Below are 12,279 nucleotides of genomic sequence, written 5' to 3' on the forward strand. Positions count from 1 at the left end.
GTGGGCTGAGATTGGGGAAGCTGGGATAGTTTTCCTTAGAGCAGCGAAGGTTAAGGGGAGATTTAACAGAGGCGTTCAAAATCATGAGGGATTCTGATAGAGCAGGTAGGGAGAAACTGTTGCTGTGGCAGGAGAACATAAAGGAACATAAGAAATAGGAACAGGAGTAGACCATTCGGTCCCTCGAGCCCGCTCTGTCATTCTATAAGATCATGGCTGATCTTGTATTTCGATTTCCACATTTCTATCTAGCCCCGATAGCCTTTGATTCCCTTGCCTAACAAGAGTCTATCTACTTCTGCCTTAAAAATATTCAATGACCCTGCTTCCACCACCTTCTGAAGTCGAGCGTTCCAAAGTCGCATAACCTTCTGAGAGAAAAAAATTCTCCTCACCTCTGTCCTAAAAGGGCGACCCCTAATTTTAAAACAGTGCCCCCTAGTTGTGGACTCACTCACAAGAGGAAACATCCTTTCCACATCCATCTTGTCAAAGCCATTCAGGATCTTGTAAACTTCAATCAAATCACGCCTCACTCTTCTAAACTCCAGTGGAAACAAGCCCAGTCTGTCCAACCTTTCCTCACAAGACAACCCACTCATTCTGGGTATTAATCTAGTAAACCTCCTTTTAATTGCCTCCAATGCATTCACATCCTTCATTAAATAAGGAGACCAAAACTGCACACAGTATTCGAGGTGCAGTCTCACCAATGCCGGTAATCAGAGGTTCAGTAACCAGAAATCATAAATATAAGTAACTGGTAAACCAACTATAAAGGAAATGAGGCATTTCTTCACACAGAGATAAAAACAAAAAATGCTGGGGAAAAACTCAGCGGGTCTGGCGGCATCCATGGAGAGAGAAACAGAGTTAATGCTTCAAATCCGTATGACTCTTCCTCAGGGCTAAAGAGAAGTAGAAATGTGATGGATTCTACACTGTTTAAGAGGGGGTGGAGCAGATGGAGCATGATAGAAGGTCAGGGATAGGTGGGAGTTAAGGAGAGATTGACAAAGATGTCATGGACACAAGACAATGGGAGTGTTAATGGTAGTGGTAAAGACTAAAGAAGGTGCTGATAGTGGCATAAAGGAAAGGGTAGAATGTGTTAATGGCAGAACTAGGGTCAAGGCTCTGTGAAAGCACAACATAGAAACCAGTGACAGGTGGCCCTGTGGGGAGAAAAAGAATAAAGAAAAATGGATAACGAAATAAAATTAATTAATTAGAATTATAAGTATAAAAAATGGATTTAAAAATGGGTAAAGATGAGGGAGAGCATTTATGGCCTGAAGTTATTGAACTCAATGTTAAGCCCAGAAGGCTGTAAAGTACATAATCAGAAGATGAGGTGCTGTTCCTCCAGTTTGTGTTGGACTTCACTGGAACCTTGCAGCAGGCCGAGGATGGACATGTGGGCACACAGAGGGTTGTTAAGATTTAGAACAGGCTAGCTGAAAGGGTGGTGGAATCCAATGCCATAGGAGCTGTCAAAAAGACAATTGGATATGTGTTTCAAGAGGATGAATTAGGACCGTAGGATGCAGAACCAGAACCTCAGGTTTTGATGGTCAGGGAAGGTGTGTTCATAATGTGGCCAAACAGGTTGATTATAAACCTGCAAATCCTTCCATAAAACCTATGGTGGGCAGTAAGAGTGGGAAAGACTCCTGGTCAGCCATGCTTGATATGGAGTGGTGCCCCTCAAGCCTTTGGCTTCAGGCTAGCAGCCCGTTCCTGGGAAAGCGAGCTATGGAAAACAAACGTAAGCAGGTGTCTCTAGAAAGAGAGAGAAGAACTAGCAGGGTTATACAAAAAGGTAGGGGGTGTGGGACTAATTGGGTAGCTGTCAGGGTAGTGTCTTAGGCCCAACCATCTTCAGCCGCTTCATCAATGACCTTCCTTCCATAATAAGGTCAGAAGTGGGGATGTTCTCTGATGATTGCACAATGTTCAGCACCATTTGTGACTCCTCAGATATTGAAGTAGTTCATGTCCAAATGCAGCAAGATTTGGACAATATCCAGGTTTGGGCTGACAAGTGGCAAATAACATTTGTGCCACACAAGTGTCAGGCAATGACCATCTCCAACAAGGGAGAATCCAACCATCACCCCTTGATGTTCAATGGCATTACTATCACTGAATCACTCACTATCAACATCCTGGGAGTTACCATTGACCAGAAACTGAACTGGACCAGCCATATTAATACTGTGGCTACAAGAGCAAGTCAAGAGGCTAGGAATCGTGCGATGAGTAACCCACCTCCTGACTCCCCAAAGCCTGTCCACCATCTACAAGGCACAAGTCAGGAGTGTGATGGAATACGCCCCACTTGCCTGGATGAGTGCAGCTCCCACAACACTCAAGAAGCTTGACACCATCCAGGACAAAGCAGCCCCGCTTGATTGGCTGCACATCCACAAACATTCACTCTCTCCACTACCGACACACAGTAGCATCTACAAGATGCACTGCAGGAATTCACCAAGGCTCCTTGGACAGCACCTTTCAAACCCAGAGCCACTGCCATCTAGAAGGACAAGGGCAGCAGACACATGGGAACATCCTCACCTGCAAGTTCCCCTCCAAGCCACTCACCATCCTGACTTGAAAATATATAGGCCGTTCCTTCACTGTCACTGGGTCAAAATCCTGGAACTCCCTCCCTAACAGGACTGTGGGTGTACCTACACCACATGGACTGCAGCAGTTCAAGAAGGCAGCTCACCACCACTTTCTCAAAGTCAATTAGGGATGGGCAATAAATGCTGGCCTAGCCAGCGAATCCTATGACTGAATAAAAAAAAGTCTCAAAAAGCTGGCACAGACATGGTGGGATGAATGGCCTCCTTCTGTGCTGTAAGGTTCCAGGACTCTAACTTTCCACTGATTCACGTTTGGGGCACCTCTCCACTTGCAGCAGGGACTTAGCCCAATTTTCCTGTGTGTGTTATTCAACCGTGGGAGAATCACAATCAAGGTCAATGACCCCCCTCCCCTCCCCCACCACCAAAACCACGCCCTTTCCAAATTTCACTGAATAACAATTAGAGCCACGTAACATGGCTAATTTTTCCCTTCCCTATTCCAGAGGCCCCATCCCATCACCCACCCGTCGCCATTTCTCGACTGACTCAGCAAAGCCCTGAGGCCCTGCCACCTTGCTTGGCTCAGTACTCTATCGGAAGGCCGGGTGGGGTGGGGGGGTTCCGGGTTGCTGTGTTCACTGAGCCATGGGAACAAGCCATTCCGCGTAGTGTCCATCGTTTGCAGCGAGTGGGGGTGGGGTGGGGGGTTGGAGGGGGGGAAATGCTGATGTCGGGGAGAGGCTGCTTGGCCAGTCTCGGGGGGTCACAGGGACTGAGGGGTCCTCAATGCGCACAGGACTCTGTTTCCGTGGAAGAACACACAGCCTTTAATGGATGCACGGAGCTTTGCCAAGTACAGAGTGTCCCAAGGCTAGCCAGGAGGAAAGTTGGGTGGGCGAAGGAGTAAAACACACCTCCCGTTGTGTTCAAAGGCACAGTCACAGCCAAACATTGAGCACAGGAGAACTTATAAAGGAGAGAGTGAGCGAGAGGGAAGGGGAGCAAGGGGTGAGGCGGGTGGGGCTGTTGGGGGGTGGTGGGTTAGAGAGGTTTAGAGAAGGAATTTCAGAGCTTAGGACTCACTCAGGCAGCTGAACGTTCAGGCACCAGTGGCGGAGTGATGGAAATCGCGGAGGGATGAGGGGCCAGAGTTGGGCTTATCCGCTCGGCACACACTCTCTCTCTCTCTCTCTCTTTCTCTGTGGCTTTTCAGCTGAACATGAGATTGTAATGTGGCTTCATGATCAGGTACACACTGCTCTGACTTTGCTGCCTTTTTGTAGAACAGCCAAAGATAACTGGGTCAAGAACTGGCTCGAGCACCAAGAGCTGAGGAGAAACTGTAGACAGGGTACCAACAGGAAGTGATTCTCCACAGGACGGCACAGTGTTTTCACTAGCTTGCTGCCAACGGCCATAATCCCCTCCCCCTCCCACCCCACCCCCCAGTGCTGGTCTCCAGGTTTCCCTGACAGCTCAAGCAAGCTCACGCCAGCAGCAGCTGATCCAGGCACATTGGGCTTGACCTCTGACCTTGTGCTGATCTTGGTCAACTCTCCATCTCGCCCCGTTGCTTCTCCAAAACTGACCTCTTAAGCTAATATTTCCCCCTTTGGCTCAGCGTCAGGTTTTGTGCTGGGTTAATGCTCCCATGAAGTGCCGGTCGTGGCTCAGGGAGATCTCTCTCGCCTCTGAGACAGGAGGTTGTGGTTTTGGGTCCTGCTTGCCAGGCTTGGGCCTAAATATTCAGGCTGACACTCCCGGTGCAGTACTGAAGGAGTGCTGCGCTGTCAAAGAGTCAGTACTGAGCGAGTGCTGCAGTGTCGGAGGCTCAGTACTGAGGGAATTCTGCAGTGTTGGAGGGTCAGTATTGAGGGAGTGCTGCACTGTCAGAGGGTCAGTATTGAGGGAGTGCTGCACTGTCAGAGGGTCAGTACTGAAGGAGAGCTGCACTGTCAGAGGGTCAGTACTGAAGGAGAGCTGCACTGTCAGAGGGTCAGTACTGAAGGAGAGCTGCACTGTCAGAGGGTCAGTACTGAAGGAGAGCTGCACTGTCAGAGGGTCAGTACTGAAGGAGAGCTGCACTGTCAGAGGGTCAGTACTGAAGGAGAGCTGCACTGTCAGAGGGTCAGTACTGAAGGAGAGCTGCACTGTCAGAGGGTCAGTACTGAAGGAGAGCTGCACTGTCAGAGGGTCAGTACTGAAGGAGAGCTGCACTGTCAGAGGGTCAGTACTGAAGGAGAGCTGCACTGTCAGAGGGTCAGTACTGAAGGAGAGCTGCACTGTCAGAGGGTCAGTACTGAAGGAGAGCTGCACTGTCAGAGGGTCAGTATTGCGGGAGTGCTGCAGTGTCGGAGGGTCAGTATTGAGGGAGTGCTGCACTGTCAGAGGATCAGTACTGAAGGAGAGCCGCACAGTTGAAGGGTCAGTACTGAGGGGGTGCCGCAATGTTGGAAGGGCAGCGCTGAAGGAGTGATGCACTGTCAGATGGTCAGTATTGCAGGAGTGCTGCACTGTCGGAGGGTCAGTGCTGAGGGAATGTCATCCTGTCAGAGGGTCAGTACTGAGAGGGCTCCGCAATGTTGGCGGGGCAGTGCCGAGGAAGCGCTGCACTGTTGGAGACATTGTCTTTCAGATGAGACGTTAAAGCGAGGCCTTGTCTGCCCTCTCAGGCGGAGTCCACTGCTACCATCTTGAAGAAGGGTTGGGGATTTCTCCCCACTGTCTTAACCAAGATTAATCCCTCGTTCTCCTTTGCTATCATTGTCGCATAGCCGCCCTGTGGGATCTTGCTGTGCGCATATTGACCGCTGCGTTTGCCACGCCACAGCAAGGAGCTACAGGCCTGTGTGCCGCTTGCCTTGCACATTGTGTGCACGTGCGACTGCTCTGTCTGGCATCTTGACACCAGCCAGTGATGGTTCGCTCTGCTGTTTGTCCCGCACCCACCACAGTCCGCGTCATCAGGTGGATGTTAGTTTAGGAATGGGTTGCCAACAGCAAGCAGGGCCAAAATTTTTTTAAGTTGTTCCTATCAGCAGCGCCTGTGGTTACAACAGTTGCAAACACCGAGCTCTCCAGCTAATACCCAACCCCACGCATGCCCAATGCCCACCGTCCACCCCTCTACCCCCCCGCTACCGACTCCACCATCTGCCCTCACCAAGGGTCAGTCAGGCGACCCGGGTGGTCAGTCCTTGCGAGTGACCCCCCGGTCGACCAGTGCCCGCAAACAGCGCGTGTCTTGGGGATTTAGAACCTGCTGGTAGCCCCTGACTGTGATCCGGGGGATCACAAACCAACGTGATCACCGGATCCACAGATCCAGTCAATTGTTAGTGGAAGGCAGGGGTGAAGCTGTGGAAATGGCGGAATTTGACTCTGGGGTCTCGGGAGCCGATTCCGACCGTGTTGAAAAAGCCAACTTTATATTGACATAGCTATTTTCAAACAGGATAAAACAGCCCAGAGCGCTTCGCAGGAGCTTTAATCACACACAAATCTGACATTGAGCTGCATGAGGGGATATTAGAGGAAGGTGACCAGATTGTCACCTGAGATAGGTTTTAAGGAGCGTCTTAAAGGAGGAACGAGAGGTGGAGAGGTTTAGGGAGGGAGCTCCACAGCTTGGGGCCCAGGCAGCTGAAGGCACGGCCGCCAATAGTGGAGCGATTAAAATCAGGATATGCTTGTTGATGTTGGATTCCTGTTACGTTGAAGTGTGTGCTCTGGCCCTCAGTGTGAGCATCTATTATTAATTGGAGAAAAATTAGGACGTTATTCTTAAGTATACATGAGAACCATTTTCTACCTGTGTTGGGGAGGGGGTGCGGATGGGGGGGATGGGAGGGGGAGGGGGAGGGGAAATAAGTCTGTGCCTGTTTTCTCCGGGTTACGCGAACGTACCTATGTTCAGGAAAGACTGGATCCGGATGCCTCCTTCGCTCAGCGGTGGAGTAGCGAGTTACAACAATGCTGAGGCCGTGCCTGGAGGAGTGCAGAGACGGTGGAGGCTTTGGAGGAGGTTGCGGGGGTTGGGGAGGGGGGGGGGGGGGGGGGGTGGGGGGGGGCGGGGGGGGGGTGGGGGGGGGTGGTGGGGGGGGCGGCGGCGAGAGCCAACGGAGGCATTTGGAAACGAGGGCGAGAATTTCAAAATGGGAGAGAGTGACTGGGATGACCATGGAGGTGGAAGGCCCGGCCAAAAGCAAGCCAGCCGATCCCAATCGGAAACAGGTCCCGGTTCCTCCGGCAGGGTTTCCGGAGGGCCGAGGGCTTTTTCCCTTTTGCGCCCATACACTGGAGTTGAATCCTCGAACTGACGGATTACACCCACCCCTCCATCCTCTCTTGGCCTGTGCAGCTGTAACCATCCCAGGCCCAGGCTGAGGCAGCAGCAAATACATCAGCAGAACCTGCCCAAACTCAGCGCTGCTCTGCCAGCGCCCCCAGGGTGATACCTCTGGATCTTCCCGCTGCGATGACGCACTTTAACTGAAACTTGGACAGGGCTCGTAAATCAAGTGTGTGGTGTGCCAGACTCCCCGCAGTGCACTGGTGGGGTGAGGTGTGTGTGGTGTTGTTGGGGGGGGGGGGGGGGGGGGGGGGGGTGGGGGGAGGGCAATTGAGGCGGGGGGGGGTTGTTGTTGTGGTGTCACTGGAACACTATCCACTCGGGCCATTTGGTGATAGCATCACAGCGCCAAACCTCAGCTAGCTCGCTCCCCCTGCCCTGCACCCCCCCCAAACCCCACCCCCCCCACCCCCAAAAGGCAGCTTTGCACCCAGTCTCGCCACAGACGCTAAGCATTTCCGGCACCTGCAGGATCTTGCAGTTTGTTCCTGCCTTTCCCACAGCGCCTTCCACAACCTCGGGCTGTCCCAAAGCAGCTTCTGCAGCCTCCTTGCTGCGGTGCAAGGTAACACACACACACAAACACACACACACACACACACACACACACAAAACAGCTGCCAAATGGCGTGCAACAGCAGCGCTAGAGTGATCGGGCAGTCCACCCTCGGGTGTCGGTCCATCAGCCCAAGGGCACTGGGGAGAAGGCACGACCCTCTTCTCCGAAGAGGCATCTCTTGCGTCCACCTGAGATGCGGCAGACGTGGGACCCCACCCCACCCCACCACCCCCCCTCCCCCCCCTCCCTAACCCTCACCCTCTCGATGGAAGGAGTGCCACCCTAGAATTTGTGCTCAAGTCCCTGGCGGTTCAGGGGAGCCTGAACCCGCAACCTTCTGACTCTGAGGCAAAAGAGGAAGAGCCAGACAGAGAGAGAGAGAGACACACACACACACACACACACACACAAGAGTCAGGCAAGATTGGCAGCGAGTCCTGGGAAGCAGTAACAGAAACATGCACACAGTCAGGGAAATGTCACTAACAGACCAGGGGACAACGAACAGAAAGGGGAGGAAATCCAAAGGCAGTTGACCTTGATATGGACACATGAAAAACAGCCACCACCCCACCCACACCCCCCACCACCACCACCCCCCCCCAACCCCCAACAAAACGCCGCAAAAGTTTCACAAACTTTCCCCTCTGAAATTATTCCACGACACATCCTTGCACTGCAAACCAACGCGCTTAAAGACCGCTCTCTGCAGAGTCTCTGCAAACTGGTGTCATCACCTACATGCACGCGTTTCAATAAAATGATTCTTGTTCTGCCAGGTCTGAACCCATCTCGTTTTCACCCACCAACCAACCACCACCACCACCACCCCCACCCCTCTCCCCATCCACCCCTGTCCGAGGGGGAGGGTTGGTGGGGTGGGTGGGGGGACCACCGATGCCCTCCTTACTTGCTGCTCAACGTTGTTCTGCCAAGCCTGGAGCGACCGCGAGAGACTGCGACACTCGACCCAGGACAGAGCTGCCACAGCCAGGCTGAAAGTGGCCAAGGAGATCGCGAGGGCTGTCAGCAACACCAGGAAACCCAGTCGCCTTTTCCACCTCAGCCTTCTCGTCCCGGTCATTCCGCCCACCTGCCCCATCGGCAGCCTTTTTTTTTGGGGGGAAAGAAAGTTTGCAAAGAAGCTTTGCTCAGAACTTTTTTCATTTAAATCTGTTCCCCCACCCCCCCCCCCACCTCAATGACAAGATCTGATTATAGCTGCTCCTGACACCAGGAAGGCAGAGCCTGCCAACAGGAAACTGACTTTTTTTTTAAAAAAAAGGGCTAAACATTTAAAGAGGCACTGCTTGAGGGTTTGATGATGGCTCAGCTTGTCGAATAGCCGGCCGCCTGATTGCCATTTGAGCTCTGCTTTGTGGAGAATTCGTTTTTTTCCCCCTGGAATGGGGTGGGGGCAGAGAGATCCAGGGCCCCTTTGGAAAACAGTAAGAAAGAACTTGCATTTCTATAGGGCCTTCCACATCCTCAGGAGGTCCGCAAGGCAGCTTTACAAGTCAATGAAGCACCATTTGGCAGGACGGAAATGAAGTGTTGCTGGAAAAAAAGAGACATGTGGAAGCTTCTGGTCTCGCACTCATCAGGACACTTTGCAAGAACACCAATATAAGGGGAAAACAACAATTTATACTGTACGAGAAGAGAGTGCTGATTGGTTGGCAAGTGGGCTCTGATTGGTAGAGGCGTTGCCATGGAGAATGCACCAATTGATGGTGATTGACAGTTAACCACCAAGCATTGTTTGAAACTTAAACCAGGCAGCTTGACCCCGATTGGTCAAAGTAGTGCTGTGAGGAATGAGTCAGTGAATGGCTGTCACTTATTTTGTTTAGCTGAAACAGGCACAATGTGTGTACATGTTCTTTCTGTCTGCGAAGAACAGGGCCCGTGAATTAATATATATAGCTTCCACTACATGCAAATGCACCCCACTGTGAGCCCAACTGACAATCTTAAATAGGTTGTCAGCGTAATTCTTAGCGCACTGAGGATAAATAGTGACAGCCAAACTTCAAAGGGAACAACAGTTGATACTACAGGATAAAAGGTTGTTGATTGGTTGGCAAGTCGACTCTGATTGGCCAGGGTGTACTATTTTGAAATGTAGGAAACTTTGAAATACTGGTTGTGCCATCTTTTATGTCCACTGGAGAGGGCCTCATTGTAAGGTCTCATCTGAAAGACTGCACCTCTGACATTGTAGCACTCCCTCAGTACTGCCTCTGGGAGTGTCGGCCTGGATTTCTAGGCTCAAGTCTCTGGAGTGGAACTTGAACCCACAGACCTTCTGACTCAGAGGGGAGAGAGAGGCCCCAAGCAGTCAAATAGCTTGTCAACATTAACTGTCTAGACCCACACCTGAAGCATGGCTACCTGACTCTGGTGCCTAGTGTGGAGTCACTATCTTCTGGAGAAAAATTGAGGAAGCGGGAAAGAAAGGTGGGAATAGGGTGGGAGTTAGAAAGTTGGCAGTATATATACTCACCTCCTGACTCTCCAAATCCTGTCCATCATCTACAAAGCACAAGTCAGGAGTGTGATGGAATACTTCCACTTGCTCAGATGAGTCCAGCTCCAACAACACTCAAGAAGCTCGACACCATCCAGTACAAAGCAGCCCACATGATTGGTACCCCATCCAACACCTTAAACATTCAGTCCCTCCATCACCAGTGCAGCAGTGTTTGTATCATCTACAGCAACTCTCCAAGGCTCCTTGACAGCACCTTTGTAAGCCGCGACCTCTACCACCTAGGTGGACAAGGGCAGCAGACACATGGGAACACCACCACCTGCAAGTTCCCCTCCCAGCCCCTCACCATCCTGACTTGGAAATATATCGGCCGTTCCTTCACTGTCACTGGGTCAAAATCCTGGAATTCCCTCTCTAATAGCACTGTGGGTGTACCTACACCACAGGGACTACAGCGGTTCAAGAAGGCAGCTCACCACCACCTTCTCGAGGGGCAATTAGGGATGGGTAATAAATGCTGGCCTAGCCAGTGAAGCCCACATACCATGGATGAATAAAAATAAGAATTCATTGCTACGACCCCTCCTGTAGATGGGAAAGGTCACCTGCGTTTTTCAGTGGCCATTTTGTTGCCTGGAAGTTTCTATTCCTGAGCCAATGACATATTGCGTTGCGGTTTGAGACATGAGGAACTTGGCGACTTTGGGATGATGGCTAACCCAAATTCCCCTAAAGGCATTGATTACCACTGGGAGGAAGAAATTAATGCAATTGTGGGGAGGAAAAGGGGTTTGGGGGAAAGAGGGGGGGGAGTGGCGGACTTCAAAATAAAATAACCTCAGGGTGTCTCAGAGTGTTAACCAGCCAAGGAAATTCTTGCGAGAATTGTGAGACAGGGAAATGGTGAGGCCATTAATTTAACTCATGGAGAGACATCGCCTCTGAACCTTGACCCCACCCTTGACTGACAGTCACACACACATTTTCTGTCAGGATTCAGTGGTGCCAGCCCTGGTTGATGGGCACACTAATATCAACTTTAGCATCCCCTACTGCCAGCCTTCTGAGACCAGTCTCTTCTTTCCTAACCTCTCTCCCTAACAGCACTGTTGGTGTACCTACGCCACACGGACTGCGGTGGTTCAAGCAGGCGGCTCACCACCACTTCACAAGGGGCAATTAGGGATGGGCCATATATGCTGGCCTAGACAGTGTAGCCCACAAAAATGTTGGCTTGGTACAGGGCAGCTATTGAACTGCATGGGGGCAGTGCACTCATCTACTGAGCCACAGATGAGGTGGGCGGGTGCTGGTGGGGCCAGCTGGCTGGTCAGGGAGACACTCGAGCAAGATTTCAGGGGGTGACGATGGCGACCAGAGAATGATGGATAAACATACAGCTGTGTTTGGGAGCTTGCTGTGCGCAAGATTCCTATGTTACTGGATTGATGGGACATTAAAAAAAGCATCTCATTTGCTGTTGCGAAAATTGATATTGAGCAGGGTGGTCTGAGTTGGCTTTGACAGTGGGGGTGAGGGAGGGGCAGTGAAATATTGTGAGAGAAGAGACTGCCATTACTGATTAAAGGGAGCACAGGGATGAGGGTTTCCAGTGGTGAAGAGCTGGATCGGAGATAAGGCAGGAGTTATAAAATGATGTGGGATGTGGCTTAGGTGCAGGAGAGGCACAGTTAACAGGAGACTCAATGTTGCAATACAATTATTTCACTCTTGAGTATCTGTAATTCTACATATCAGCTACCCAAATGCCTTGATTGCATTCCAGCCTGTATTTCACTCCCAGGTATCTGTTATTCTATATAAACTGCCCAAAACCTTCAATTCGATTCCAGCCTGTAACTCGTTCCCAGATATCCGAATAGATTCCAGTCAATGGGCAGAATTTTATGGCCCCTTCCCAGGGGGGACAGGGCCGGAAAATACAGCGAATTGTTCAGACGTCCATTGACTTTGGCGGGACTGGAAAATATCGCTCGTGGGAGGGGCTGTAAAATTCCGCCCTAGCGAGCTCTGTGGCATGGGTTTCGCCTTTCCTCAGTTAGTTTGAATCTGGCGCCAAGTCAAGGTTATTTCCAGGCATCCAGCAGCAGCGATGTCCTCAACTGTAAGCAGCCAATCACATTGCAGTATCCTCATAGACAGCAAACCAGGAAATAAAATGCACCGATTGTTCTCCACTTTTAATTACATTTTACAGAGAGCAAAATAAATGATTTGGACACACATGTGGGATCAAGGTAGAAGCTGAAATATCATA

The 12,279-nt window shown here is 51.1% G+C and overlaps 1 protein-coding gene across 1 annotated transcript in view; it reads right to left on the minus strand.

Annotated features, from left to right (window-relative positions):
* The window catches only part of tnfsf12 (TNF superfamily member 12), a 37,831-nt gene extending 29,142 nt beyond the window's left edge, over window positions 1-8,689 (minus strand). The window contains exon 1 of the mRNA XM_041178980.1: window positions 8,418-8,689. Coding sequence (XP_041034914.1) covers window positions 8,418-8,609 — 192 coding nt within the window. The 5' untranslated portion in view covers window positions 8,610-8,689. The remainder of the gene's footprint in view (window positions 1-8,417) is intronic.
* Between the last annotated feature and the right edge of the window lie 3,590 nt (window positions 8,690-12,279).

This window comes from Carcharodon carcharias, chromosome 33, assembly GCF_017639515.1.
Source record: "Carcharodon carcharias isolate sCarCar2 chromosome 33, sCarCar2.pri, whole genome shotgun sequence".
NCBI classification, from domain to species: Eukaryota; Metazoa; Chordata; class Chondrichthyes; order Lamniformes; family Lamnidae; genus Carcharodon; species Carcharodon carcharias.